The sequence below is a fragment of the Apis laboriosa genome, unplaced genomic scaffold, assembly GCF_014066325.1.
Source record: "Apis laboriosa isolate Shangri-la unplaced genomic scaffold, ASM1406632v1 scaffold5_cov152, whole genome shotgun sequence".
In the NCBI taxonomy this organism is placed as follows: Eukaryota; Metazoa; Arthropoda; class Insecta; order Hymenoptera; family Apidae; genus Apis; species Apis laboriosa.
In genome coordinates this window covers 166,563-193,633 of record NW_025223857.1, presented here as the reverse complement: position 1 = coordinate 193,633, position 27,071 = coordinate 166,563, and the positions used below count along the sequence as shown (strand labels likewise).

Sequence of the window (27,071 nt, the reverse complement as noted above, 5' to 3'; positions counted from 1 at the left end):
TTAACTCGATCGAATAACACAAATGATTTTACCTATAATATTATTATAGGTAATTATCTATATACACGACAATGTTCACGCCGATATAAGAAACGATATAAATCAAACAAAATATAATATAACGAATGCACGCTAATGATCGAAATATAGCCTAGCCTATCATTATCATCAACAATATACATATATATGTACATATTTTGAAATATATATACATATTGAACATATTATAAGTAGATGTGTAACGTGTATGTTATTGTTATATATATATATATCACAATATGAGTGTCACGGATCAATGTAATAATTCTAACACATGCAAACTCGTATATACGTGTTAAAAAATACAACGTAGCTGTACTTTATTAATATCATAATATGTGCATATTATAAAGTGTAACGCATATGCGGAATATCCATAATTTTTAGGGTGATATATATATATATAGGAATATATCGTAAAATTATATCGAAGTTAAAACAAGTACATCGGCCAAAACATTTATTTGATATTTTTCAAAAAGTACACCATTCGTATGGACATTATATCGGAAATAAATGAATATAAAGCGAAATTGAACGAAAAAGAAGGAGAAGAGGAAACGATTAGAAGTAGATATGTAGAAACACGCTATACAAGTAGGTTACATATTACGATTATACACAATGGTTTTAAAACCGCCTTTTTTTTTTTTTTTTTTTTTTTTCTACTATTCTTTATTAAAGCAGAATATGACAAAGGACGGTACGGCAATAATATGGACAATTCACGCGGAAATGGAAGATTTTTACCATCTGAATGTTAAATTTGAGATACTCGAAATGAAGTTGATCGGGGAATGGTTGAAAGTTAACAAGGAATTCGTATTTTGTTTCAACGACAAACTTCCGATAGATCCGACAGGAAAAAGATCGCGTCGACAACGATACTATGGGAGAAAAAAAATGTTTGCGTCGTTCAATGATTGATCGGAACGTAATGTTCTTTTGTCCGGATGAAAAAATTTTTTAAACGGTAAAAGAAAAAAAGAAAAAGAAATAGAAAAAGAAAAAAAAAAAAAAAGAAGAAGAAAAGGATGCAACTCGCGGAGCAATTACTCGGCAGCGCGATTCCAATGCTGACCAACCTGGTCATACTGTTGTACATTTGTCAACGCGTAAGCCTGCTATCTAATTAATCGCAACCTGTGAATCGAATAAAAATCAAAAAAAAAAAAAATTCTAACCAGGATAAATACGCTTACAGTTTTTAGCGGCTACGATGTTGCGACGCAGGATCATCGCTGAGATGAGAGAATTTTCCACGATCGTAACGTATATTCGATGGTGATCCGATCGATCGATCGATCGCACGCCAATTCCCCTCCCCTCCCCCCTAGCTTTCCGTGTGTCGACAGGTCCGTCGGGCGCGCGACAACCTCCGCTACATCGGCGAACGAGTGACCAAGGGAATGGACGAGGTGAGTATACACGCTAGTAATCTAATCTAATCTTCACGAATGAATTTCGATCGTTTTTCTTCCCCCCCCCCCTCCCCCGGCCCTCCTTCCCTTTCCCAGATCAAGGAGGATATCGGAAAGGAACTTCGAGTCACCGATCGGTTGACGACGCAGAGTTCAAAATTGGAGATGGTGTTACGACGATTTGCGAGTCTCGAGGAGAACGTGATCGAGGTATATATCGGGTTATAGATCGGACTCGATATCGAGAATCGGTATCTTTCTCTCACCCGATCGATGGTGAACAGATGGTGCGAATGGATCGGAACCGAGAGAGCGTGAGGATCGAGACACCGATGGACGTGGGCACGGAGATCGAGAGGATCGTCGCTGCCGCCGAGAGAAGAAGCATGGAGAATCGGGAGGATTCGCTGATGTCGGAGGTGGACAGGAGAGAGGGAGCCCGGAACCCTGTGTCCAAATTTTCCGCGTGCGGGCCTCGTGAAAATATAGGGAGAAAAGCTATGTCGGAAGGTCGAGCTCGGATAGTCACGACGCCAGAGGTTCGCCTTCTCGGCGAACCGCAGCCAAAAAAATAAATTGTCCGTTTTCAAGCAAGCAAGCGTCATCGAAAAAATTATTATTATTATTATTATCCGTGAGGAGGGAAAAGGATAGAGAGGGGGTTTGATCGATATTGTCGAAACGAAAAGAAAAGAGAAGAAAGGGAAATAATAATAGTAATAATAATAATAATACGGGAGATAAAAATTCTTTCAGCCAAATCGTCTCATCGCCGGGCCACCGTTCATTCTGTGACCCGTGGCCAAGTAATTGGCCAATCTTTTCACGAATCCGCTCCAACCGACGCGATCTATCTCGTCCAAGTTTCGCTTGAAGAAATTATCGAAAGCCGTCCGGTCGATCTCGTCTATGTTCCGCTTCTCGAAACGTTCGAGCGTTTCCCTCGGCTCGGACGGCCGATAGCCAATCAAGTCGCTGCCGACAAAAAATGAAGGGTAAGAACGGGGAAGAAAATGACACGAGTAGATATTTACCTGACTGGAGATGGCTCGTCCACGAGCTCGTTCATGCCCGATCCAGAAGAGAAGTCGCGTTGATTTTCCCGAACTCTCGCATCTTGAACGAGACGAAGAAGAAACGCGCGTTAATAATAATATAATATTATATGTACATAAGGCGTATAAAAAAAAAAAGGAAAGATAGAGATAGAGGGAAAAAAAGGAATGTTCGAATGTTCGATGCATTGAGGATCGTGCACCAGGCTTTATTTTATTTTCACTGCTCGCGCGTTACAGAGAATCGCGAAAATCTATTGATATCTATTCAACGTTGATCGACCGTCGATAATCTTCTCTCTAACGGGTATCGACCGGTCGACGTTCCACTCCTCGAGCGGGATCGGCTAGGCTTCGCACCAAATTTCCTCCACCGATTTGGTCCAAATTTCTGTCGAGCCGAAGATTGTCGCTCGAGGACAACGGTCGATTCACGCCACGAACCAGATTCCCTCCGCCAATGCTGTCCAAATTTCGTTCATCACGACTCTCCGCTTCCCGTAGCAAATTCCCGCCCCCGATCTGATCGAGATTCCTACGCGACCAACGGTTGTCGTAGGACAAGCCCTCACGCTCGGCCGAGAGAGAACCCACGCCACGCAACAGGTTGCCCGCACCGATCTGATCCAAGTTGCGCGAGAGTCGCTCATCCTGTCCATCGCGAGCATCGTAATTACTTTTTCCAACGCCGCTTCTTGAGAGTAATCGTGCGACGTTGCCGCCTCCTCTTAGTCGGGACGAGTAACGGTCCGATTGCCCCACTTTTTCCCGTGGCAATCCTGAAAATTCGTCGATCGTCGTTTCGATCCTGTGAGTATCAACCAAAAATTCGTCGAAATTCGTTCGTCACCATCACCACAAATCCCTTCTTCGAGCAAGCGTGTTCTTCCGTTCTTCAACCCGTAAGCGAATTATTATTGCTTTGCTTTTCGAACGAGAGAGACAGAAGCGTATGCGAAACACAAGCGAGGTATTACAGATAGAATGGACAGAATTAAAGAGAAACGAAGAAATGGTAACTTAATGATAACTTACCATGGTCGTCGAGAAACGCGGCGAACAATTCCGGGTTAACGGGTCCGTAAAACTCTCTGCGCAGAAGGTTAGTTTCAGCCTGGAATCAAACGTGTCCTGCGATTAGATCGAGATCGTGCCACGATTGACAGCACGCGACTCGTCTGTGTCTCGATCGATGAAAAATTTTCCCTCCCACGCTCGAAAAATATCGATTCAACTGTTGGAAATGTTTCGAACGCATGATTTTGCGATTTTACCATTGCGAAGATAAAGATCGTTTTCGTTCGCGTGACTTGTAATTTGAAACAATTTCGAGCACGATCGAAAGTCATTTAGTCAAGGTGAGAAAAGAAAAAACGATGGTTACCTGAACGGTGGGTATCCAAACGGTTGCCGTGATCGAGAGAGCCAGAATCGAGAGAGCGAAAACACTGTGACACGACATCATTGATAGCGAGTCGCGCAGCTTTTACCAAAAACGTGAAATAAAGCGAGCGTTTGAGTGTACGAGGTGTACCTACTACTCAAATCGTGTGCCTTGTACCGATTCACCTCGTGGTTGTTCGAAATATATATAGAGAGGGTAAGCGGTCGAGAGGGTACGGATCGGGGGGTGCGAAACGGGCTTGGAGGACGCACGCGCCGCGACGCGACGCGACAAACCGCGACAAGTCGCGACGCCGAAATCCATTATCCCTTACGCGTGGTCTCACCTCCGATCATATCATCACGGCCCATCGCGCGCATCTCGCTTCGATGGCATTGCCAATTTCATTTCCAACCGATCCCGAATTACGTATTTAGGAAAGTAATCGATCACTACTTTCGCCTCCCTTCGAATACCATTGTTCGCGCCATATCTATCTTCCCCATTCCATTCCATTTTCGATCCGTTTTTGATCACGACATTTCACGACGAGGGACAAAAAACCCTGGGAACGCGATCGATCGATCTCGCTCCTCCGTATTTGGAGCAGAAAACGATTCTCGCCACGCGTGAATGCCACAAGTATATACACACGTGCAAATTATCGACGTCTCATTAACGTTTTACGAGTGAGAAAAACGAGCTTAAGGGCGCCAGTTTCGAATCAACCGAAAGCGCGTTTATAATCCTCCTCTCTACCGTTCTTTTTCCAATCCAAGAATCGCTTTCATATTTTGACGGGATAAACGAATATCTCAAAAATGAAACGAAATGGAAATGGAATGAAATAGGTGTCGAAAATATCGAGTAATGATTAGTGAATTTATGATTTACGAAGATACGATTTGTTGAAATTTTTTTAGTAATAACATTTTTTTTTCCTCAGGATTTTGACACAAGAGAATAAGTATGATTTTCAGACCAATTCTTTTGTAAAGATAACGAAAATGAATACGAAAAAAAGATAAATCAAAGAGAAAGAAGAAGAAAAAATTCTCCTGCATAATTTTCAATTTTAGATATGCCGATAAATGCGAAAGAAGATAAGACGCGAACGTGCATTATCCACTCAATGCAATATGTACCGTTTAAATTATCCTGTTTACTTTTATACTCGTGTTTTTTTGCCATACCTTTAACCATTCCCGTTAACACGGTTGAGTCGAGAGCACTTTGCTTTCTATATCGACTCGACTTGTTTCTGATAGCACGATTGACAGCTACTCGACACCTTTTGCTCGCTAATGAATACCATTCTCTTATCTTTTTCCATTCTCTTCCCAATATCATCGAATATCCTCGCTCCAATCGCTCCGACATTCGATTTATCTTCGATTGAAAAAAAGTTGCGGTCATTGGAAAATGAAATAAATTATATCTTTCTTTGCAGAGATCTCTCTTCGATGATATAAAATTTTCGTTGAAAAATTAAAAAGAATTCGCGTGTTTCAGAATTGAAAAGCCACTTACTGTTATTGAAACGAATCGCCGATTCGAGTAACATACAGGGCGGGAAAGTACATATTTGTTTGTTCCGTCCAAGTGGAAAATCACTGATCGACCTTTGTATAGCATGGATGGGTCAGGACTAATTTTAGATCGTGTCTCGATCGTTGCAACAGATACAATCGAGTACTTAGTAGAACAAAACTGCCTGTACATCACTTACGAGTCCCTGTTAATTAATCGAATTATCGAGAACGTTCGGTAATGCTAATAGCTGATAACGAAACATCGTTCCTGCTTGCATGGACAACATTTATCCTGTTCGTGCGGTTTGCGCATAAAGTCAAGTAACGCGCAAAACGCTCATAACGCTGAAAACTAAGTACATACTAATATATATATATATATTTGACGCAATAAATTCAATCGTTCTTTTTTTTCCTTCTATCGTTTTTTAAAATTTTGCAAATAAATATAATGTTTTTCTTCGTGTTTTTTGATTCTTGCGTTTTTTATTATCAATTTCGATTCAAGGAAACCACAAAGGCGTGCCTAATGTTTCCTTTAGTCCGCGAGATGGCAATCGCATCGCAACTACCGACCACCTTCGATCGATACTCTACCGCGTCATCTGTGTGAAAATGAAAACGAAAACTGTTCTACTCCTCTTCATATGTTATTTTTTCGCCCGAAGCGCCGCAAACGACGAATTTCTTGACGACGATTACGAAGGTGATAATTTGAATATCGACGCGTCGATTTTATATATATATGATTGTCTAATCACTTTTAACACTTAGTTACAACGATCCATGTTTACGAGATACTCGTTTGCTTTTTCTAACCTTTAATGTGTCACAAAATTATATTTAATTCTTTTCGATTGTTTTTGCAAAAAATAACGATTTGATAATAATAATTAAAAGTAATTTAAACGTTACAGAAGATCCACGAAATTTTGATTTAAATCGAGTAGATTCGTTTCGGGAATATGTATTCGGTCGTGATGGAGAGAATCGTCGAAACATCATTGACGATGAATTGGAAGATTGGCCTGGCCGATGGATGCCCGACAGACCAAACGATCCTACTCCACCACCCAAAATATTTCCAAAGATTAGTCAGACAACTGTGCAATCCCTTCATGGAATACCAATGGGATATTCGTCGCAAAACTGCGACGATGCAAAAGTATGTATATCCATATGTCATTTATTTCTCCACTGATTATCGTTCATCGATCATTTTTATCTCGCATATCATTTTTTAGAGTAATTTAACCATGGATTGGGACGGCAATCCAATTGTTCATACCTGTTACGACAAAAGAATCGTTCCGAATAGAAGTACAACAGCGATCATGTATTGTGTACTTATGCCCAAGTATTATGTTGTAAGTATATATATACCATATGTATAATCACTTCGATGATAAATGCATATTAATTGCATATTAATTCGAATGTTTATAGGCTATGCACAAATGTATGTACGAGAAAATAGAATACGACGAAGTTGTTCCTGTATAGTAAGTGCGATCTTTGTTTGATTTCGTTAATTTCGAAAAATCTATAAATCTTAATAACCGTGTATTATTTTTAGCGGAACACACAGACCTTTATGGCCTGTTTATGGCGAGTACAAATTTTTACCGAAGCAAAGGTGGCTTCATAGTTTAGAGGTAATTAACATGTTCGATATAAAATAATAATTCAATTTCTCTTTTCTAACATATTCCTTTCAGCATGGAGCGATTGTTGCGTTATATCATCCGTGCGCCAATCCGATGCAAGTAAGGCGTTTAAAAAGTTTGCTCGCAGGCTGTCTACGACGACATGTGATCAGTCCATATAACCTCTTGGATGAAAGCCATGTAAGCATTCGCAGATCATAATTGATTGAAATTCGATTAAACGTAAAATTGATGTTTCAGCCGTTAGTTTTGATCTCTTGGGGATGTCGATTGAGCATGTCATACGTAAATCCTGAGCTAGTCATTGAATTTATTCGTGAGCATGCTCGTCGAGGGCCGGAAGAAATCTCGAAAGATGGTGATTTCGTCGAAGGTCTGTTACATCGAGCTGAAATTGTGTCCGATATTGACGATACGATATTATGTCCCAACGCCCATACATTTTAAAACTTCTACATCGTGCGCATTGGTGCATCTATATCGTCCCTTTTGCTTCTATTATAATACGATACGTACATGTACATATCAATCTTTTATTATTTATTTATTAAGCGCGTTTCTTTCCTTGTTCTTTTTCCTCTTATTTTCCTTCATCCAACAGCTCTCTCCTTTTCGTTTTTTTTTTTTTTGGTTTTAACGTGATTTGTGTTAGAGGAAAATTAATAAAAAAAAAAAAAAAATCGGAAAGTAACACTGAATCTTTTTCCTTTCTTCTTCCGTTCAATTAATTTTTTTTTTTTTTTTTTTTTTCTTTATTTTATTCATTGATATTACCATCGAATAACGCGTTGAAGAACGAGGACAAAGGAAACGAATAAATGGGACGCGTAATATTCACTCCCGTTACATATTCTTGTATATTGTTCATCTTTCGAGAGAGAAGATCAATTAGTTAAATACATTGAACATCGTGTCGGTTTTTAAAATCTCTGCGGACCTTTGTTATCTACAGACGTATAGTAACTTCACTGTAGTGCTGACTATAATCGTTATTCCTGCGATTACGTATCTTCAATGATATATAAAATTAGGGTAAGACAAGTAACGCTATCATATCTCGATAATGTAAAATATACTACTCGTCTACTCAATGGTAAGTCGTTAACGTAAAAGAATATAATTGTACAGTAAACGCTTGGCTCTTTTTTTTTTTTTTCTTTGTCTTCGTTATCGCTTCGATAGATCAATAGATCACAAAGAAAATAGCTACTACAACGCGAGAAGAAATCGGCGAATCGGTGAGTTAGAGGCAGCGACAAGATTCCAAACGTGAGTTCGCGGTTGAATCGCTTATCGCGTTCAGAGAATACAGAAAATCTATCGATTCACCGATTTCCTACTCCTGTTATTTGACCGAACATCCATGGACGCGATCCGACTCTCGTCGTTATTATATATCAGACATGCCCTTTTTCTCTTCGAAATTTCGTTTACTTCTTAATATTCCAAACCCGGATCTATGGGTATTTTTACGAGATATCTATTTCTCTTTTTTTTTCTTTTTTATAAGGATGCATGTACAGCTATATATATATATATATATATATGTATTCAGATTCGCGGAACCATCGATATTTTTGTGCAGGATTAGATAGGTAAAAGGGCACGCTTTATTTTTTTTTTTTTATACGCTGTAGTCAGCGCTGCAACGAATTTTCTTCTCTCTGTTGGATGACGAGTGTGGATCTCGCCTTGCGTTTTCTTTCCTCAAACACAGCTAATAAACGCGTTACGACGATGGATTTCTTAATATTATTGCCAACTTTGTACAGTGTTGATAATAATAATGATAATAACAATAATATCGCATTAAAGATGGAAAATAACAATCTATCTCGTTCTGTTCTCGTATAACTGAGAGAGAAAGAGAAAGGTAGAGAGAAAGAGAGAGAGAGAGAGAGAGAGAGAGTGTGTGAGAAGTGAAATGCATCTATACTCATTTGATGCAAATACGACTCATAGGCGGAAAAACACCGTTCATTTATTTAATAAGTAATCCTTAGTACAGGTCTCTTTTTTACTTTTTCTTTTTCTATTTTTTTGCCTTTTCTTTGTTCTTACGTAGTTCTTTCACCTAATAGAAGTGTATCTACGATAAAAAGTATTTTTCCATATCATTGTTCAACGTGCTAAATTCTTCAAATTTTTATCTCTTTCGTAAATCGGTTTCTCTCTCGCATGCACGCACACGTAAATAAATACTCTTTCGTTCAAACTTTCTTGCCATCGTTCGTTCGTTCGCGCATTCGTTCGATCGTGCATTCGTCCGCTCTCTTCTTAAACTTTTCCTTTCATCCTTGGTTTTTTTTTTATTTTCTTACTTTCGTACTTTTTTCGCTCGTTCGTTCGCTCGTTCGTTCGTTCGTTCGTTCGTTCGTTCGTTCACTCGTTCGTTCGCTCGTACGTATTTTCTATTCCTTTCTCTCCCACACTCTCATTCCCTAATTAATTTTTCAATAATGTAAATTTATTATAATAATCTCACTTTGGCGCGTAGCAGTCAAGAGACATGGCCACGCAACCTCTCTTATCGTTATGATTTAACACCGACACCCCATCACGATCGCTCTTTATTTTTTGTTCGTTTGTTCTTTTATCTGAAAACATTCGCAAACTTACACGATTTACGCTCGAAAGTGGAATTGACACTCATAAGGTTATTGAAATAGTCTCTCGAAGAGTAATAATTGCACCGATGCGACACGACCAATGTAAGTACATTCTCGATACTTTGTCGTGTTCGAAGTCTCTAAAGCGTTCCATCTGCTTTGTCACAATTCCCGTTTCTTCGTCGTATTTACTTCCTGATCGATTCACATTTTAGCCCATCTGTCGGTCTTCTCTTTCGTTCGTTCACATCACATGTTTCCTAATTCTTCTAAAATAAATACACAATTTTTCCGTTCTATGGAACAACGTTCGTTCGTTTTGTTAAGAAAAGTAAATATACAAGTAAAATAAGGAGAAAGAGAAGACGTGAGAAGAGAAAGAAAGAAAGAAAGAAAGAAAAAAGAAAGAAAGACAGACTGACAGACGGACAGCAACGTTGCGCGAAGATAAAATATTCCGCACGTTCGTGAAATCTTATTCTCATGAACAAAAGAAAATTAACGAATTCACAGGTGTAATGTATAATACGTGAACGAGAAAAATCCTCTTCCTTACTTTTTTAGGCCAAAACATACACACTATATGTATGCATATACCAACGAGATCATCGATGATACGTGCATTGTTTTGCAAGTTTACAGGTATATAATTCTATCATGGCCCGAAAAACTTATTCGATGGTACTTATTTGAAAGTAAATATAATTTGATTCTTCAATTCCTAATCGCGAGTATCGCTACACACGAACGCGCATGCATCGGAGAAAAATGCTAACGACAAGTCAACGAGGTTTAAAGCTAATTTAAACGAACGAAAAAAGAAAATGAACAACTCCTTTTCGAAGAGGAGACATACTGATACATCGGTACTTAAAAAAGTGATGCGCGCAAGGGACTGTTTGCGACGATCTCTCGTCTCGGTGCGGGGATGGGGGAGGGGGAAGAGGGAGGGGTTTGTATTGTATGCGACCAATCATATTTAAGGCCGATGATTCCTGTCTCCTTTACATCGTAGGTCGGTATCGAACCGACACCGAGACAGAGACAGAGAATTGACTATCGATCGATCGAACCAATCATATTCGTCGATTGAGTGATGACCACTCGGTGCACGCGAATCGATTTCTTTTTCTAATTTTCAAAATGCGAAACAATCAAGTTGTTCGGAGGAGGGTGTCCAATCGAATGAATCGCACAATCTTTTTCTCTTTTTCTCGAATCGAATATCGATTCGAGCGATCGCTAAATAAATTCCAAATCGACCAAGAAGGGACAAGCTTCGAGATGTAAAGCAAGTCGTAAAACGATAATGATTCTTTCTATGTGTGTATATGTGTGTGTGTGTGTGCGTGTGTGTATGTGTGTGTATCTCCGTGTCTGATCTTGCGTTCTTCCTTCTTCTTCGATCGACGCAGGATACGAAAACGAACGAAAGCTCTTTTCTTCCGATCCTATTCCTCCTCCTCCTCCTTCTTTCTTCCTTTACCTATGACGACGATGACGATGACGATGACGATGACGACGATGATGGCGAGAACAAAATATCGGTCAAAACGAGATTCGAATCGATTTCTTGTTACGCAGGAATTCCTTTTTTTTTTTTTTTTTAATCATATTCAATTAATCTCTAAACCAACGATCGATATGCTTATGTAATACGATCACGAAGCTATCGTCGCGATTATCGTGTTGTTCGTTTCTCTAATTCTCCGTGTTATCACGTTTTTATTGTTATCGTAGCATCGTATCGTCGTCTTTATCGCATTACCGTGCTCAACGTTGCCGTTACAACACGTGTGCAACGTAAACTCCTGTTCTATTCCTTTTTTCCTCCATTCTCTCTTATATCATTTTTGAAACATCAATCCATAATCTTTTAAACGCATTTACCTCAACGTTCATATAATATAATCAACAAAACGTTAACACGAACGTCGCCCGTTTCTTGCTCGAAAAGCAATTATCAGACGATAGTTTACACGAGCAACAGGCGTCGCGAATAATAAATTATCATCGTTAATATATTACTCTTTTCGACTGTGCCGACTAACTATTTTATATATACATGTAATATGTTTTTTTTTTTTTTTTGTAACGCGTTTGGGCGTTGTATGTAATAATGTGTGTGTGTATATATATATGTGTGTGTGTGTGTGTGTATGTATACATGTATGTGCTCCCGTTTTGCGCATTTGCGCTCGTGTCGTGAGTGTGTGTATGTGTGTGTGTATATATACGTACAAGTATGTCTGTGTGTGTATATATACATATATATACACATATAGCAATAAATATGTATACACTTTGTGTAGATACGATATATCGGAATGATCCAGATTTTATCGTCGACGATTGTATTAGCGTTAATTAATTTCCCGTAACATCTATATCTTATTATTGCTGCAGCTTTATAGATCTCCTCTTCTCTCCTCGTCGCGTGTTCCTCGTTTTTTTTCTTTTTTTTTTACTTTTTTTCTTTTTTTCTTTTTTTTGCGAAAATCCATTTCCCTCCTTCCCATCATCCGGCATCTTGTTCTCCGCGCCGATGATCGACCATCTTTAATACAACGCACGCTTTTTGCGAAAATGTTTTTCTTTTCGCACGACGATAAATGATATATATATATAATAAAAAACAAAACGAAGAATATGGAAGAAACGAGAAAAATATTTCGATTTATATAAAGTGATCCGATTACTTTAATTTGCATTGTCATTGTCGTCGTTACGTATGTCGGTCATGGTCACAATCTCGTCGTTATTGTCCGTTCGATCGTCGGTAATTGACCGATTGATGTTATAGTAGGTATTCGATACGACTGCAATACGACAACATGAGGTGAACCGAGAGAAAAAAAATAAAACAAGATCGTGCGCGCAAGATCGCGGCCGCGTATTTGAACAGAAACAAATGCAACGATATATCGAAGATGATGCAAAAAACCAATGACACCGATCGGTCGATCGAACCCCATACCCTAATGGCATTTCGTGCAACACGAAGATGACAGTGCTTCGCTATACGATTCGTCATCGTTTTCGATTAATTTTTATCGACCGATCGATTTCTGACACAACGCCGAAAGCGAGAAACAAACTACCTAAGTGTATATTCCGTCGAACGAAAGCTATTCCAACGTTACGACGCACTTGCAAATTTGCCCTTTGCGCGTTCCAATTCACATGTTTTCCCTTCTTTACCGATCGTCGATATACCCTCCTATCGTCGAAATACTATCGTTTCGAATCAGCCTACGTTCGATTCTCGATTTCGAGCAGTAGTGGTGATCTTGGAAGAAGCGAAGAAAAGAAAACACTTTGCATGCGTTTCGATTCGTATGATCGTATACATGCCCGACCATATTACGAACGTGTTCGAAAGATTCGCAAAAGGCTAATTTCCAAGCTCGTTAAAAATCACAGTCAAAAGAATGCACTTCGGTAGGTAGTCGGTATAATTGGACACGGCTACCAGAGCCTGCGCATAACGCCGAAAATGGCGTTTGAGAAAACGAGAGGATTGCACGGTAGCCTCGCACGATGTGCCTCGCGTTACAGAAAAACTCCATTAGGTTTTAGGCTTGGCTTTGAAACGAGATACATCGATACGACCTAATCGTAGGCAGCTGCCCACGAATACCGTCTTTTTTTTTTCTTCGCTTTCTAGGCCCGATAATCCCGGACAAAAAGGTAAGTACGCTCGACATTTGTCCATCACATCCGTGTTATTCCCCCATCGCATTCTCGGTTGCTCGTCGATGATAACCCCGGAGAGATTAACGATGATAACCAATAACTCGATCGTCTACGATCCACGCAATGACAATTTTCCTTGCTTCGATAGATACATTGGCGAACATCGAGATCGCTTCGTCGCTATCGTCCGTGTCTTTTATCCTTTTCTATGTTTTATGATCGTGTTTCATAGAATAAAGATAAAAAATAAGACAGTGTAGAGAAAATCGATGGAAAATAAAACTCGCGTGGAACGAAGCGAGATTATTTTCGATGAAACTATTCGCGTATCGAGTGAACGAAAGAAAAACGAGGAAAGATTAGTAAATGAAAGTGTATAAACTACAAGCGACAATAATGATGCAAACAAACGACGATAACGATGAAGACGACGACGACGACGACGACGAGGACGACGATGACGAGGACGACGATGACGATGACGATGACGATTCTTCGTTCTGCCAGCTATCGTTTTACTCATTTCCATTCTCCTTCTCATATCATTTTCACTAATTTTCTCAAATACTTCTATTTCTATTCTCGTTCGCCTCTTGTTTACGATAGTCGACGCGTAAAACACGTATCGGTGAACGCGCAAGCGTAACGGAAGGCGGAATTGAACGACGATCCATGGGACGAGGAGCGGCACGCGCGGACAAAAGATCGGACGATAAGATCGCGAATGGGATCGCGGTCGAATTGCCGTTGTTGCTATTGGCGGTTGTTGTTGCGGCTGCGATTGCGATTGCGGATGCAGTCGTGGTCGACGAACACTATTCCACTTGAAATGGGCGATGCGTCCAACGTTGTTTCGGGCTGATTTCTTTGAATTCACGCGTTGCCGGCGTTTCGCGTTTTCGTACGCGAACTCGCCAACTCTTTTCGACTTGTCTGGAAAAATGTAAAACAAACGTGTGTAAATGAAGCTCACCGCTCTTTCATCTTTCCTTTGTCATCACGCAGATATATGTGGAATATATTTTATATATTTTTTTTTTTTTTATATATTTTATATATATATATAAAAAAAAAAAAAAAGAAGTGGACAGACGATACCTGAGTACGGCGTTCACAGTCCAAAGTATCCAGCGATGGTGGTGGTCAGAACGACGGCGAGTATAGTAAGGCAGATCATGATCATGATCTTCTTCTGCGCTCGGCAAAAACACACAATGATCGATTATACAAGGCAAAGTACGCAACGTGCCTTGGTACATTCCTACCGTAACCGTAACTACTTGGACACCTTCCTCGGTGGTGTGTGTACATGCTACGCGTCACCCACTTCTTCCATATATTTTACACATCATCGTCACATTCGATTCTCCGATCGAATCGCAGTTATATTCGCGTGCCTCTCTGCGTGTGCGCCTGCAACTGGCCTCCCAATTCTCAACAATCGCAGTTCGTGTCTCGTCCTATATATATATATATATATATATATATATTTCTCCTCGATTTCTGATCTTTGGATCATCCCCTCCTCGATCGTGTCGCATCCCCTCCCTCTCTTCATACACAATCGCCACAAAAACCGTACCATCCATCCATCGTGAATATTATTATATCTTTTTTTTTTATATATATATATACTTTTTTCATCATACAAACACGTTTTTACCTATTATTTATTTACAATTTGCTCGCGATATCGCGTCGCGCGCGATTGGGGGAAATTTGAATTCGGGGGGGAGGATACCGACCACCACGCTATCTATCTATCTATCTATCCTCTTTCGATTCGCGATTTCGTCTTTATCTTTCGGTCGTTTTTTCGAACAAGAAAAAGAAGCGAAACGGCGAACGGACGGCGAATGCACGCGATTCCCGGAGAAACGGATTCGCGAGAGTATTTCACTGAAAATACGTTCGCAGCCTCGGCGTTTTCGCTCTTGGAGGGAAGCGAGTGGAGATGGAAGAAGGGAAAGGAGGACGAGGAGCAATGAAAACGCGAAAACGCCGCAGCTCGCGTCTCCAGAAAGTTCCACTAGTTTTACTTTTTTCTCCTCGTGGTCCATCCACACTTTTCACAGCGTTCATCCTTTTCACCGCTTTTCACCTGAAATCCTCGAATATCGCCGATCTATCTTTTTAATGCGTATACCAGAATGATTATGAGAATGATGAACGCTATTGTCAGGCAAATTACGATGAACATCAATTTCTGCGAACAAAATACAGAGAGTTGCCGTCACTTGTCGATGTTACGCATCGAAGTCGCGTCAAAGAACGAGAGAGACAGAGAGTTGAAAGAAAACTATATATCTCCTTCTTCTACCGCGCGAAAAAAAAAGGAACAAAAACACGTTAGTTTGACCACAAAACTACATATATCCGTGTATATTACGAATAGGAAGAACGAGGAAAAATCACTCTTTCTCTCTTTCTCTTTCTCTCTCTCTCTCTCTCTCCTCTCTGTCTCTCTATCGTTCGAGAGAAGTATGCACGGACGAGTTGGCGAAATAGAGAGAAAGAACAAAATGAGAAGAAAAAGGAGAAAAAAATATATACATATTTCTTATGTTACGTTAGTGGAACGAAATGTTATATCGTTACGGACAACGAAAATAACGATGTTTAGTCATTTCAATGTTAGAGAGAGAGAGAGAAAGAGAGAGAAAGAGAGAGAGAGAGAAAGAGAGAGAAACAAATTTAAGCCATGGAAAGAACAGGAGGGAAATAACGAAGAACGGTGGCGGTAATAGGTGTGCACGTCGAAAGTATCGAGAGGGCAGTTTGTTGGTGAAATCGCGAAACAGAAAGTCCATTTTAAACGAGCGTCGTCTGCGCTTCTTTACCTCTTCGATCGTTCCCCCGCGCGTTTCTATCATCGTCCTTGATTTTTCGATCGATCTCGAGATCCATTCTCTTCCTTTTTTTTTTCTTTAGTTTTCTTTTCTTTTTTTTCCTCCCTTCGATCGAACATCGCGTCCATTCCCCCATTATCATCGCATGCCCCTTCCCACCACCCCTAAGCGCGCGCTTCTTCAAACCTTTAGCTTCTAGGAACGCATGCTATTATTATGGAGATCAATATCACGGCCAATATCAAGACGCAGATTATGATGAAGATCATTTTCTGTGGACAGAAAAAAAAAAGACCGACGTGTAAAATGAACCGTACAATCCGAAATCGCGGGCAAAGTGCAAATATTCACCAGGGAGGAATATAACAAGTGAGAAAGGGAAAACGTTGCACGCGTCTCCGTATCTCGAAAAAAAAGCACAGAGGCATATCGATTTGTACTTGCACATTTATATATAATAGAACACGATAGAGGATAAGAAGAAGAAGAAGAAGAAGAAGAAGAAGAAGAGAAAAAACATGACGACAATACGAAGAAACGAAGAAACGAAGAAACGAAGAAACAGGCAGACAAGCAGGCAGACAAAGACCGATTAAATCGGACGAGAAACAAGGATTGTTTATTATATATCAATTCATGGATAACAGGAAGAGGAAATGATAGAGATAGAAAGAGAAAGAGGAAAATAAGCGGAAAATAACACGTTTTCTTTTTTTTTTATAATTAACGATGCAACAGATCGAACTTTCGAGATCAAAAAAAAAATTTGACGATTGTTGTTCGCAAGCTAGGAGAGAAACGAACAATCACGTATTGTTCATTGCTAGAAAGAAATTTCTCTCTGCGAAACGGCAGAGGCAAGAGAAGTCCTTCGGTAGGATCACCTATCCCCACTCTAGACGCTTTGTTGACAATTTTAACACCACGCACTACATAATAGTAGAAAAGTTATAATTTGAATATTCAAAATCATAAAAATTATTTTCATTTACGAAGTTACGTTAGAATAATTAAGACTGGAAGCTGAAATATTTTCGAAACTTTATTAATTATTCCGACACATATCGACATAATATATTCGTATACAACAATTTTAAATATATATATATTAAATACGAAATTACATTAACGAAATTAAATTATCGTTAAATTATCGTTTATAAATCATAATTAGCCTAAACATATTGATAAAAAATAACAAAATTTTTATATTATATCGATACTTACGATATACGATATTATATCGTAAATTTTACAAAAATTTTCTGGATTCTATGCATCGAAGTTTAGATACAGGTACCGTCGTTTGGATCAGTATATGTGACAAATACTATGATAAAAATAAAAATATGTGTGGAAATAGGCGTTCCTTTCCAAATTAACCAATCAAAGCCGCGAAACTTCTTTCCACCAGTGAACAGTACTTTCGCGTTACACATGCTGCTCGCACGTTTATCTTTGCCGTTCGATCGATCGCATTAGCTAAAATTGAACCAACAAGATCGGTGAAAAGCGAAGCAAGGATGGAAGGATCCATCGCCTTTCTTTTGAATTCCTAAGAAATTTTGTAACAACGAAATGGCATCGAACGTGCAAAGGGAGAACGAGTACGGAAGACAAGGAATGAGACAAAGAGGTATCGAGAAAGAGAAAGAGAAGCAAGTTAGACGTTCTCGTGGATGATCCTCGTAATACGACGAAAAGAGAAGAACGGCGGATTGGATGATCGCCGCTGGATCGTCCTTCTGGATTATCGTCCACTTCTTATCGCAAACATTATATTATCCAGCGGCGATCGATCGATACCATTTTTTTTTTCGATTCGTTTTACCTTACGAGCTTTGCTCCGATACTCCTCGGCCTTGATCAGCTCTCCCCGGGCCTGGACAACGTGGTCGCCGGTTTGATCGACGAGGTACTCGATGCGGTCCACCAACTCACCCTGCCGTGCCATATACCGGAGGAGGAAAGGGAGGAAAGGGAGGAAGGGAGAATGAGCGGTGGAGAGGGTAAGAGGTGGATCGCTTCCAGCAAGGTTCGTTTACACGCGTCGATGTTTCGTTTCGCACGTGTGTCGATGCGTTTACGTATAGATGCGCCCAAAGAGCAGGACGGTGCGCATATATACGCGTAAACGTATAATATATAGATATTATATAAAGGAAGAGAGAGATGAATATACACACACCGGTGTGAATAAAGCCACACATCGTGTTATATATATATACCGTGTATACCGTATACCGTATATGCCGTCACCCAATAAGAGGAAAAGCCACGATGACGATACGATTGGCGCGCGAGAGCCAAATCCAATCGTCAGATAAATCGTTACAGACGTTAGAGATGTTAGAGCATAGATTATATATATATATATGTAGAATTTTTTTTAGTTAGTTTAAGTGTACAAAATGTGAAAGAACGGTTCATGGGCAGAGAGTTACAATTAGCACACTCACGTTCAATAAGGACAGAGCGACACAAGTAGAGAGACACACATATAGACGATGATGCATGTGTACAGCAAACGTGTGTACGTATCGTAAGAAAAAAAACGCGTACACACACGTGCATACACACACACACAACGTACGTAGAGAAATAGAAAAGAGAACAATCAAGAAGGATAAGGAATACGCGTATAATACAAACATCATGTACATAGATGCACATCGAACGCATATATATATATATGTGTGTGTATGGACACGAGCATCGATTCCATCCGTACAAAATATATAAAGGATAGAAAATATATAAAGAACAGGGAAAAAAAGAAAAAGGAAAGAAAGCATCGTCGTTTTATTCGCGATGTCGCATCGTATATATATATATATATATATCAGGGGAATCATAATAGCAGTAGCAGTAGCGGTAATGTAGTAATAATAATAGTAGTAATAGTGGTAGTAGGCGTATACAAACGAGGGGGGAAAAAAAAGCGAAAATAACCAAAAAGTGTAAATGGGTTATGTGTAATAGTAATAAATAGGCGAAAGAACGTAATAAAGGGATGATGAAGAAGAAAGAAACGCGAGTACAATCGGGAGGGACGAGAGAGAAAAAAAAATAGGATGGAAGGGAGATAAAGGGAGGGAGACGAGGGGGAGGTGGGGGATCGAGGGAGAAAAAAAAAAGTGACGAATTAGACGCGAACGAAAAGATCGATCCAGGGATTGTGTGATCTGGGGAGGACTCACCCGTCGAGCTTTGCTTTGATACTTGAGCGCTTTTTTGGTGTCCTGCGTAGCCGTCTGCACGTAGTCCACCGCGTGTTCCACATGGTATTCTATGCGATCTATCATCTCGCCCTAGGAGTGGGTAACGTAGCCGCGATCCACACAGCGTAACAAGGGGGGAGGGGGGAAGAGAGAGAGAGCGATTGTTAGTTTTTGTTTTAGTTTTTTCAAGCCGTGTTCGAATTCATAGTTTCCCCGAATTCATGCTTCGCTTATACGCGAAAGGGAAAGAGAAAGACAAAGAAAGAGAAGGTGATACGAATTCCTACCGATTCCTTCTTTTCAACAAGCCTCTTCCAATCTCGATTATTTATCCTCAAAAAAAAAAAAAAAAAAAAAAAAAAGGAAAGAGAGAAGAAAAGAGAAGAAAGAAAGAAAAAAGAGATAAAAAATACACTACGTTAATAATTATCCATATACGTCTCGTGTTAATATCAATTAATGTTATCGTTATTCATTTTTAATGGTTTATTCGCGTGTAATCATGCATTTTCTAATCGACAGATCAGAGAATTATTACGAAAATTTACTTTCCCCATAAACCATGAACACTGTTACCATAGGATTCGAAGAGAGAAGAGCCCGTCACACACGCGAAGAGAGAAGTGGTTACACTGGTTCGCGCTACGCCCCTCTCAAAATTTGTCCTTTTCTTTCTCTTTTCCATCCATTTTTTTTTCTTCTTTTTTTTTTTACAATTAACAATCGTAACAAAATATTCGACAAAAATAAATAAAGTATCTTCTAAATTAAATACGATAATCCATTTAAAAATAATAATAATCGAGAGACGATAAAAACAAAACGGAAAAAAAAAAATAAATAAATAAATAAAAGAAGCAAAGTCGAAGGGTGAAACTTGGGGTTCTATTGTATAAAAAAAAAAAAANAAAAAAAAAAAAAAAAGAAAGAAAGAAAGGTACACGATCGATCTTACCTGACTTTCCACCAACATCGCCATATCCATGAACATATCGTGAAGCTCCCTGATGGAGTTTTCTAGTTTAATGATGTCTGCGTGGCGTGCCTCGATATCGGCGAGAGTCTGTTTCGCTTGTTGCGTTTCCATGATAATCTGCGAGAAACGCGTCTCGATACAGCACCATGTTTTTCGATGCACCAGAAACGTAGAAACGTAGAAACTCTTACCCCCTGCGTGAACACAGCCGGATTCCCCTGTTCCAGCATTTCCTCCAGCTCCTCGTTAGTGGTCGTCCTACCGGCTGAACGCGGAAACCAATTTTTTCAGCTTATAACGCGCCACTCGTCGCATTTTGTACGAAACAAAAGAAAAAAAAAAAAGAAAAAAGAAAAAAGAAAAAAGAAAAAGAAAATGATCCTAGCTTACTGATTTCCAACTGTCGTTGTATCCTTCCCTTACACCGCTCTCTGTAATCGGTCTGGGTCCGATTGTACTCCGTCATCACCTCGACGAACTTCCTCGAAAGAGTCGAATGCTGTGTCTTCCGTATCCTAAGATCCGCCGATGATTTGTTCGTGTGCTCCTCCTGCTCGATATTTTGCTCTATAACTGAACATCCAAAAATCGTGAACAGTCAGTGAAATCTCGCTTTTCTCCTCAATATTCTCCTCCTCGATCGATCTTTACTTACCCTTCAATTTAGCCCTCACTTTATTCGCCGTTTTCTTGATATCGGACATCAGGTCTTCCAATTCCATTTTAACCTCTGCAACGAAGAAATAAGAAGAAGAAGAAGAAAAAAAAATTAATCCATCCATTTCCTCTTATTCTCCCTTCCCTCATATACATCTCTCCCTTTTCCTCTTACCTTCTCCCCTCTTTCCATGATTTCGCTCAATTATTCAACTCTCGATGGAGAGCGTGTGAAAGAGAGAGAGAGAGAGAGAGAGAGATCATTCGCAAACTTCTTCACTTCCCCCTCCCTCCCTACCCTCCTTTTCCCGTGATTTCGCTTAATTCAATTTACGAACGAACTTTTCCGTGTGAAGAAAAAGAGGAGAATTTCGAACTGTGTTTGTCCACGGGAAAAATGGAATACGCTCGATTACGCTCGATTCCGCCCGATTATTCCCGCTGTCATCGGCACAGTCTTCCTCTTTCCATCCGTGACCCTATTATTCCCCCTCCCCCCCTCTTCCATGATCAATTTCATCAATCGAGAGAGGAATCGTATCGCGTATTTCTATCTATCTATTTATCTATCTTCTTGTTGCACGGACAACACACGGAGGATCCTTGGAGTTCACGGATTCTGTCGAACGAGAGAGAGAGAGAGAGAGAGAGAGAGAGAGAGAGAGAGAGAGAGAGAGAGAGAGCGTATGTATTTCTTTCCTCGATCGAATTCGAATTCGCCGGCCGGGCGCGTGTGTTTTATCGCCGATGCGAAGGCCGGGCGCATTCTCCTGCGTCGAGGGTGCTCGATGGAATTGGGTTAATACGGGGTGGAAACGTGCCAGACCTACTTCTCAAACCTCTCGAGAACTCGGCACGCCCGGGAGACACGGGACGCTCGAATTCGATCGAATGGCACGCGCGTTTCCTCCTATCGTACTTAAAAAGAAGAAGAAAAAAGAAAAGAAACGAGAACTAAAATTTGACCGATCGAAGCGGCGAGGTTCGATCGTACCGAGCGATGGAAAAAGTTCCCTTCCTGATCGAACGCGCGCTTCCGCGCCACGAATCGATCCACCGACCTATTTGTATTCCGGCGGAAATTCATTTTCATGTATATATTCTTCTGGGTATTCTTTCCATTCGAATGTATTTTTTTTTTTTTTTCAAATTCTAAGAAACACACGTATCGATCGAGAGAAGAAATTCTCCTTCGAGATTCGCGTTAGTTTGGAAGGAAGTGAGGAGTTGAAGAAGGGAGGCTCGATCAATCTTTTCGCCAAGGCGCTAGACACCGAGCGAGACGCGAAGTCAGACGTAAAATTACGTGTGTATATGTGTACCGGCCGGTAACATTGATCTACTTTCCTCTCGAGTAGAGCTTGTTCCGGTCGGTGTTCCACCACTCGAGTCCGTCGTTCGATGCGAAAGGTCGATCGGGAGAGTGAACGACTCTCGAAGCGATCCCTTTCCGTGATTCCGCGCCAACGACCGAATCGAAACCTTAAGGTAAATATTACGGCTATAAGAAATCCGTAAATTCGATCCCCGTTGAAAGCGATACGTTACGGTGATAAAAATCGTTCCATCGATTTAACCATGTACGTGTCGAACGTTTATTACGAAAATATTCTTCCATCTCGTTCTAGAGAAGCACGATCGTGCATCGAGCATCACCTCCTTTGGATCGGTTCCGCGAGCAAGGAAGTATGAGAGAAGGAACGAAATAATAAAGGCGATAAGATTGGTTAAAGTTTTAAAAAAGAAATTAGTTTCAACGATCCGATCCAATTCTCCATCTTTTTTTTTTTTTGATTATCAATTTTCAAAAATCATCGGTCGAATTTCACATGATACCTGTTAAAAAGGGATAAAACAACACATCGATATTTGAAACTCACTTTCGTCGGTTTGAGGTGCCGACAAAATGGCACTATGCTTTTTCTTCACATCCTCTACGTTCGTTTGGATCCTGTCTATCATTTCGCGGATTTCCTCCACCTGTGCAACAATTAAAACGTGTTAAATTAATATCAATATATCTACAATTAGGAAGAAAAAAAGAGAAGAGAAAGAGGAGGAAATAGGTGAGAGGGGGGAGAAAGAACAACTCGTATAAAAATTTATTAAATATTTGAAAATATATTTCGATCGTTGATCGAGCGAATTCGACTAATACTCTACGAAATTTTGATGACTATATTTATCGATAAATGAAATATAATTTTTTCGCTTAACACGGTGCAAAAACGGATGGTCAATGAAATAAGAAAGAATGAAAATACGAGAAACGCGTCGAAAAGAAAAACAAATAAAAGAAAACGTACAACTGTTTTTAATAAGTCGAAAGGTGAACAGATATCTCTGCGACAATGATATTTCACTTCTGTTAAAATTGTCTCTTCCCACGCGTTCGAACGCGGAAAGATCGAAAAGCGAAACAAACGATCAAAGTTGATACGAGCCCACGCAAACGGTAACTAATGAAAATGCCAAAGTTGCTCTATTCGCACCGAAGCTTCCTGTACAAACCGAATTATCCGGTAAGTACCTACGCGTTAAATTTCAATCGTCCGTATCTGTTACGACTTATTCCAATATTTGGCATTGAGCGAATAACGAAAAAAAGCGAAAAAATATAAAACGAGAAAAAATATATATATATATATATACGCATCAAGAAAATGGAAATATTTGATACGATATTTGCGGAACGAGTAACGCCACACGGTTAGTCGGTTCGGAATCGTCTCGACCTAATTCCCCAATATCGAGACGAAACTATCCGAACAGAAATTTTCTTTCGTCCGCTTTACGATACGATTCGATCGAATTTACTATTACCGAATATTTATAATAATAATTACGCTTAAATAATTTCCATTCGAAAAGAAAAATCGACTTCAATACCGATCTTATTTACAATTTTTACGGAATTATCATCGATTCATCGTATATCGTATACGCTGGTATATATATAACCTTGACCGAATGAGATAATTCCAAGCGAAAAAAAAAAAAAAAATTATAGTAAAAGAGTATGATTAATTTTTCCTGTTTCCAGAGCTCGATGTTTCGAGCATAGATACAAATATACTCACTTCCGCGAAAAACTCGGTCATAAAATCATCGGGCCCGCCAACATTGACGGACACATCGTCCGCCACGTCATCATCGTCCGACTGGGCCTGAAACAAACGAACAATCAAAAGTTAATTAAATAAATTTGACGAATTTCGATTTTGCATTCACCGTTCTTTCAATTTCAATTTATTTTGCTATTTCTGCACCATAGATTTCTAATCGATTCCTCGATACTCGTGAAACATCGATTGTTTTTTATATTTTTACCCTTTAAGATATCTTTATCGTGTAAAAAAATTGAAATTTCGATTTTTATCGTGTCATAAGAAATACAATCGATAATCGCTCGCATAATTATAGTGCTTCGTTTTTTTTAAATGCGCGCCAAACATTTCGAATACGAATATATCCCTGCTTATCGGTCAGTCGAATCGTCGAATCGTTGAACGCGACTTTAATTCCCTCTGTCGAATGTAATAATTATATTCCGCCTATTGTACGTTTTCAATGGTCTCTCTAACTTAACCCCTTTGTTCGTATATACATCTCCTTGATTTACCTGGTTAACCAGATGCTGACTTGGCAGAATCTAACACGCGAGACCATTATGTACCAAATTTTCGATTAACTTCGTGTCTTTTTTCTCATCTTGTTCTTATCTCTATACATTTTTATCCTCACGATCAAAAGGCGATCCTCACGCATACAAAAGGCGGATGTATACCTCGTTACACACCTCCTTCCTTTATAACTTCCTTCAGTTTTCATTTTCAATATCGTTTTTCAAACGATACACACTCGAACACAATCGTATATGTCTACTATGATTCATCCAATCATGAGAAAAATTGAAAGTCGTTTAGATTCGATAATCTACATGTAACAATATTATGTATTGTTAATGTATTAATAAAATACATGTTATGTTATCATCAAAAAATAAAAAGAATATGATTAAAAGTTGAATCTAACTTTTATTATTCTAACTTTAGATGTTTCGATTGTCAACGTTATTTTTTAATCAAAAACGTTGAAAAAAAAAAAAGAATCGGAATATTAATTCAAACTAATTGCACAGAATATCTATAAGATGCAATGAATAATGAGAACAAAGTTAGTCGCGAAATAATTCGAATTTGAATTAATGATATTTTTTTTAATACTATCGAATAATACGTGTACAAAGGAACATGAACAAAATGAAATAGAGATCGATTAGACAGATCTAATCGATGTTTGAAAAACAAGTGTGTATCGTAATTAGTAGAATCGAATCGTTATCTTCTTGTAAGAGTATCAAAAGCTGATTATATTCAAAAAAATAAGGCATGGATGAAAAAAAAGTAAGAGAACAAACGATCATCGAATGTCATGCGCTGAGGAACATGTCATACGCCCAGATATACCGATCTTTTAAGCATTCGGCGCCTCTGATATAAATGAATCATCGACTTTATTCCTGCAGTACAGGATCAGTTCGATTTTCAAATAAATCTAGGAATAATATTCGTTCGATACTCGAAACATTGTATCATGATACTTAATTGGAAAGAGTAAATCTTCCATGGAAAGTAACTGCTTAAATATATATGTATATATTTGTACCGGTATCGAGAACTCTGTCATCGTTATGAAATAAACGATGACGAAAAACATAGGTATATTGGCAAACACCTGTCAGTCACAGGAGACATTGGTCTCTCTCTCTCTCTCTCTCTTTCTCTCTTTCTCCTCTTCTTATTTTATCCCCACTTTGCTATTGCTGCGTTCTCTCTCTCTCTCTCTCTCTCTTTCTCGCAAATACATATATACGCACATATTCTCTCTTTCTCTACTTATATGTCTCTTCCCGTCTTTTTTTCTTGTTTGTTCATTCATTCTTCTCTCTGTTCAACCACCGAATGGTTGACAGTCGAATAGACACCTCGGAAACGCCTTATTTCATTTTTATTCGTAAACGACCGAACGAACATCCGAATGAGCATTCGGATCGTTTGGTGATCTTAATTAATATTTCCACGAGAAATGTTCGATCTTAACAAATGAAACGACAATATTATATGTATGTATATACATTGGGCGTGAGTTCATTTCTTCGAACGTTACAAAATACGAACGATGCAAAGAATACGAGTAACAGAATAACGAATACGAAGGCGAAAGAAATAAAATTCCCAAGAATAAAAGATGAAAGTTTGTCGTTTTAAAATGATAAAAATAAAATCAAAGCAAAAAGATAAAGTGAAGAAAAAAGTGTAAGTATTAACCGTGAAGTATTAACGATGAATCAGATTGTTTTCAAAAAAATGTTATATATAATTTTTCTATAACTCACCGCAACAAGAGCTGCTAATCTATCCTTAGTCATGGCGAGGGTGACAAAGTGTTGCGAGTCAGCAAATGTACGGAGTGATGAGACTAGCGACTAATCCCATTCACGATTTTATCCATGTACTATGAGCACGACCACTAAAAACTAAAGGAAACGGACGCACTAGCGGCGAGAGACACGATCGTAAAATCGATACACTCGCGAACTCGCCTGCTTCTGCAGTGCCGTCCAGTGTGCTACGCATGCGCCGGTGACGTCAACTATATTCAGGACCGAAGCTAGACCTCATCGTAGCCCCATCTCAACGAACGCCCCCACCCTTTTTATTACCGATCACATTTACTTTACAAATTTTCTTTTCTATCATCGATATTTATATATCTGTAAAATAGAAAACGTTAGATTTCAAATCTTTTCAATTGTTCGATATTAAATTTATCGATATATAAATATCGTTTTATAAACGAATATCTTTGTAATTTATTATATTTCATTTTATCAATTAAATACGAAATATTGGAATCTTTTCTTATAAAAGATGATGATATGAAAAATATCGAAAGATATGAT

The 27,071-nt window shown here is 39.1% G+C and overlaps 3 protein-coding genes across 9 annotated transcripts; 2 read left to right on the top strand and 1 right to left on the bottom strand.

The window, feature by feature from the left end:
* Positions 1–8: 8 nt before the first annotated feature.
* Positions 9–2,035, top strand: LOC122717961. The gene is made up of 5 exons (XM_043942540.1): positions 9–1,154; positions 1,244–1,306; positions 1,395–1,457; positions 1,557–1,670; positions 1,745–2,035. Exons 1-5 carry the CDS (start codon positions 1,074–1,076, stop codon positions 2,033–2,035), a joined length of 612 nt encoding a protein of 203 aa, XP_043798475.1. The 5' UTR covers positions 9–1,073.
* LOC122717957 (syntaxin-1A) lies at positions 1,536–26,941 on the bottom strand. 7 transcript variants are annotated; one of them, XM_043942532.1, is made up of 11 exons: positions 26,505–26,941; positions 24,187–24,273; positions 22,987–23,086; positions 21,105–21,179; positions 20,840–21,022; positions 20,641–20,714; positions 20,429–20,566; positions 19,453–19,563; positions 3,551–3,629; positions 2,495–2,576; positions 1,536–2,435 (listed from the first exon to the last, which is right to left on the bottom strand). In XM_043942532.1, exons 1-11 carry the CDS (start codon positions 26,535–26,537, stop codon positions 2,213–2,215), a joined length of 1,185 nt encoding a protein of 394 aa, XP_043798467.1. In that variant the 5' UTR covers positions 26,538–26,941; the 3' UTR covers positions 1,536–2,212. The 7 variants fall into 7 exon arrangements, 4 of the variants coding, with proteins under 4 accessions (XP_043798467.1, XP_043798466.1, XP_043798469.1 ...); XR_006347279.1 differs by lacking the exons at positions 1,536–2,435; positions 2,495–2,576; positions 3,551–3,629 and adding exons at positions 14,282–14,336; positions 14,502–15,609; positions 16,244–16,524 and having other exon boundaries at positions 26,505–26,933; XM_043942531.1 differs by lacking the exons at positions 1,536–2,435; positions 2,495–2,576 and adding an exon at positions 2,697–3,294 and having other exon boundaries at positions 26,505–26,935.
* On the top strand, positions 5,678–7,619 carry LOC122717958. The gene is made up of 8 exons (XM_043942536.1): positions 5,678–5,787; positions 5,940–6,137; positions 6,349–6,596; positions 6,676–6,798; positions 6,878–6,933; positions 7,008–7,086; positions 7,150–7,278; positions 7,339–7,619. The coding sequence occupies exons 2-8, from the start codon at positions 6,047–6,049 to the stop codon at positions 7,543–7,545; spliced, it is 933 nt and encodes a 310-aa protein (XP_043798471.1). The 5' UTR covers positions 5,678–5,787; positions 5,940–6,046; the 3' UTR covers positions 7,546–7,619.
* Positions 26,942–27,071: the final 130 nt, after the last annotated feature.

Coding starts and splice junctions, on each gene's coding strand:
- LOC122717957 (XM_043942531.1), bottom strand. CDS start 26,537: ATGACTAAGGATAGATTAGCAGCTCTTGTTGCG. Junction 24,274..26,504: donor GATTAGCAGCTCTTGTTGCG/GTGAGTTATAGA, acceptor CGTTTGTTTCAG/GCCCAGTCGGACGATGATGA. Junction 23,087..24,186: donor TGACCGAGTTTTTCGCGGAA/GTGAGTATATTT, acceptor ATTGTTGCACAG/GTGGAGGAAATCCGCGAAAT.
- LOC122717958 (XM_043942536.1), top strand. CDS start 6,047: ATGAAAACGAAAACTGTTCTACTCCTCTTCATATGTTATTTTTTCGCC. Junction 6,138..6,348: donor TCTTGACGACGATTACGAAG/GTGATAATTTGA, acceptor TAAACGTTACAG/AAGATCCACGAAATTTTGAT. Junction 7,279..7,338: donor ACCTCTTGGATGAAAGCCAT/GTAAGCATTCGC, acceptor TTGATGTTTCAG/CCGTTAGTTTTGATCTCTTG.
- LOC122717961 (XM_043942540.1), top strand. CDS start 1,074: ATGCAACTCGCGGAGCAATTACTCGGCAGCGCGATTCCAATGCTGACC. Junction 1,155..1,243: donor TGTTGTACATTTGTCAACGC/GTAAGCCTGCTA, acceptor ATACGCTTACAG/TTTTTAGCGGCTACGATGTT. Junction 1,458..1,556: donor TGACCAAGGGAATGGACGAG/GTGAGTATACAC, acceptor TCCCTTTCCCAG/ATCAAGGAGGATATCGGAAA.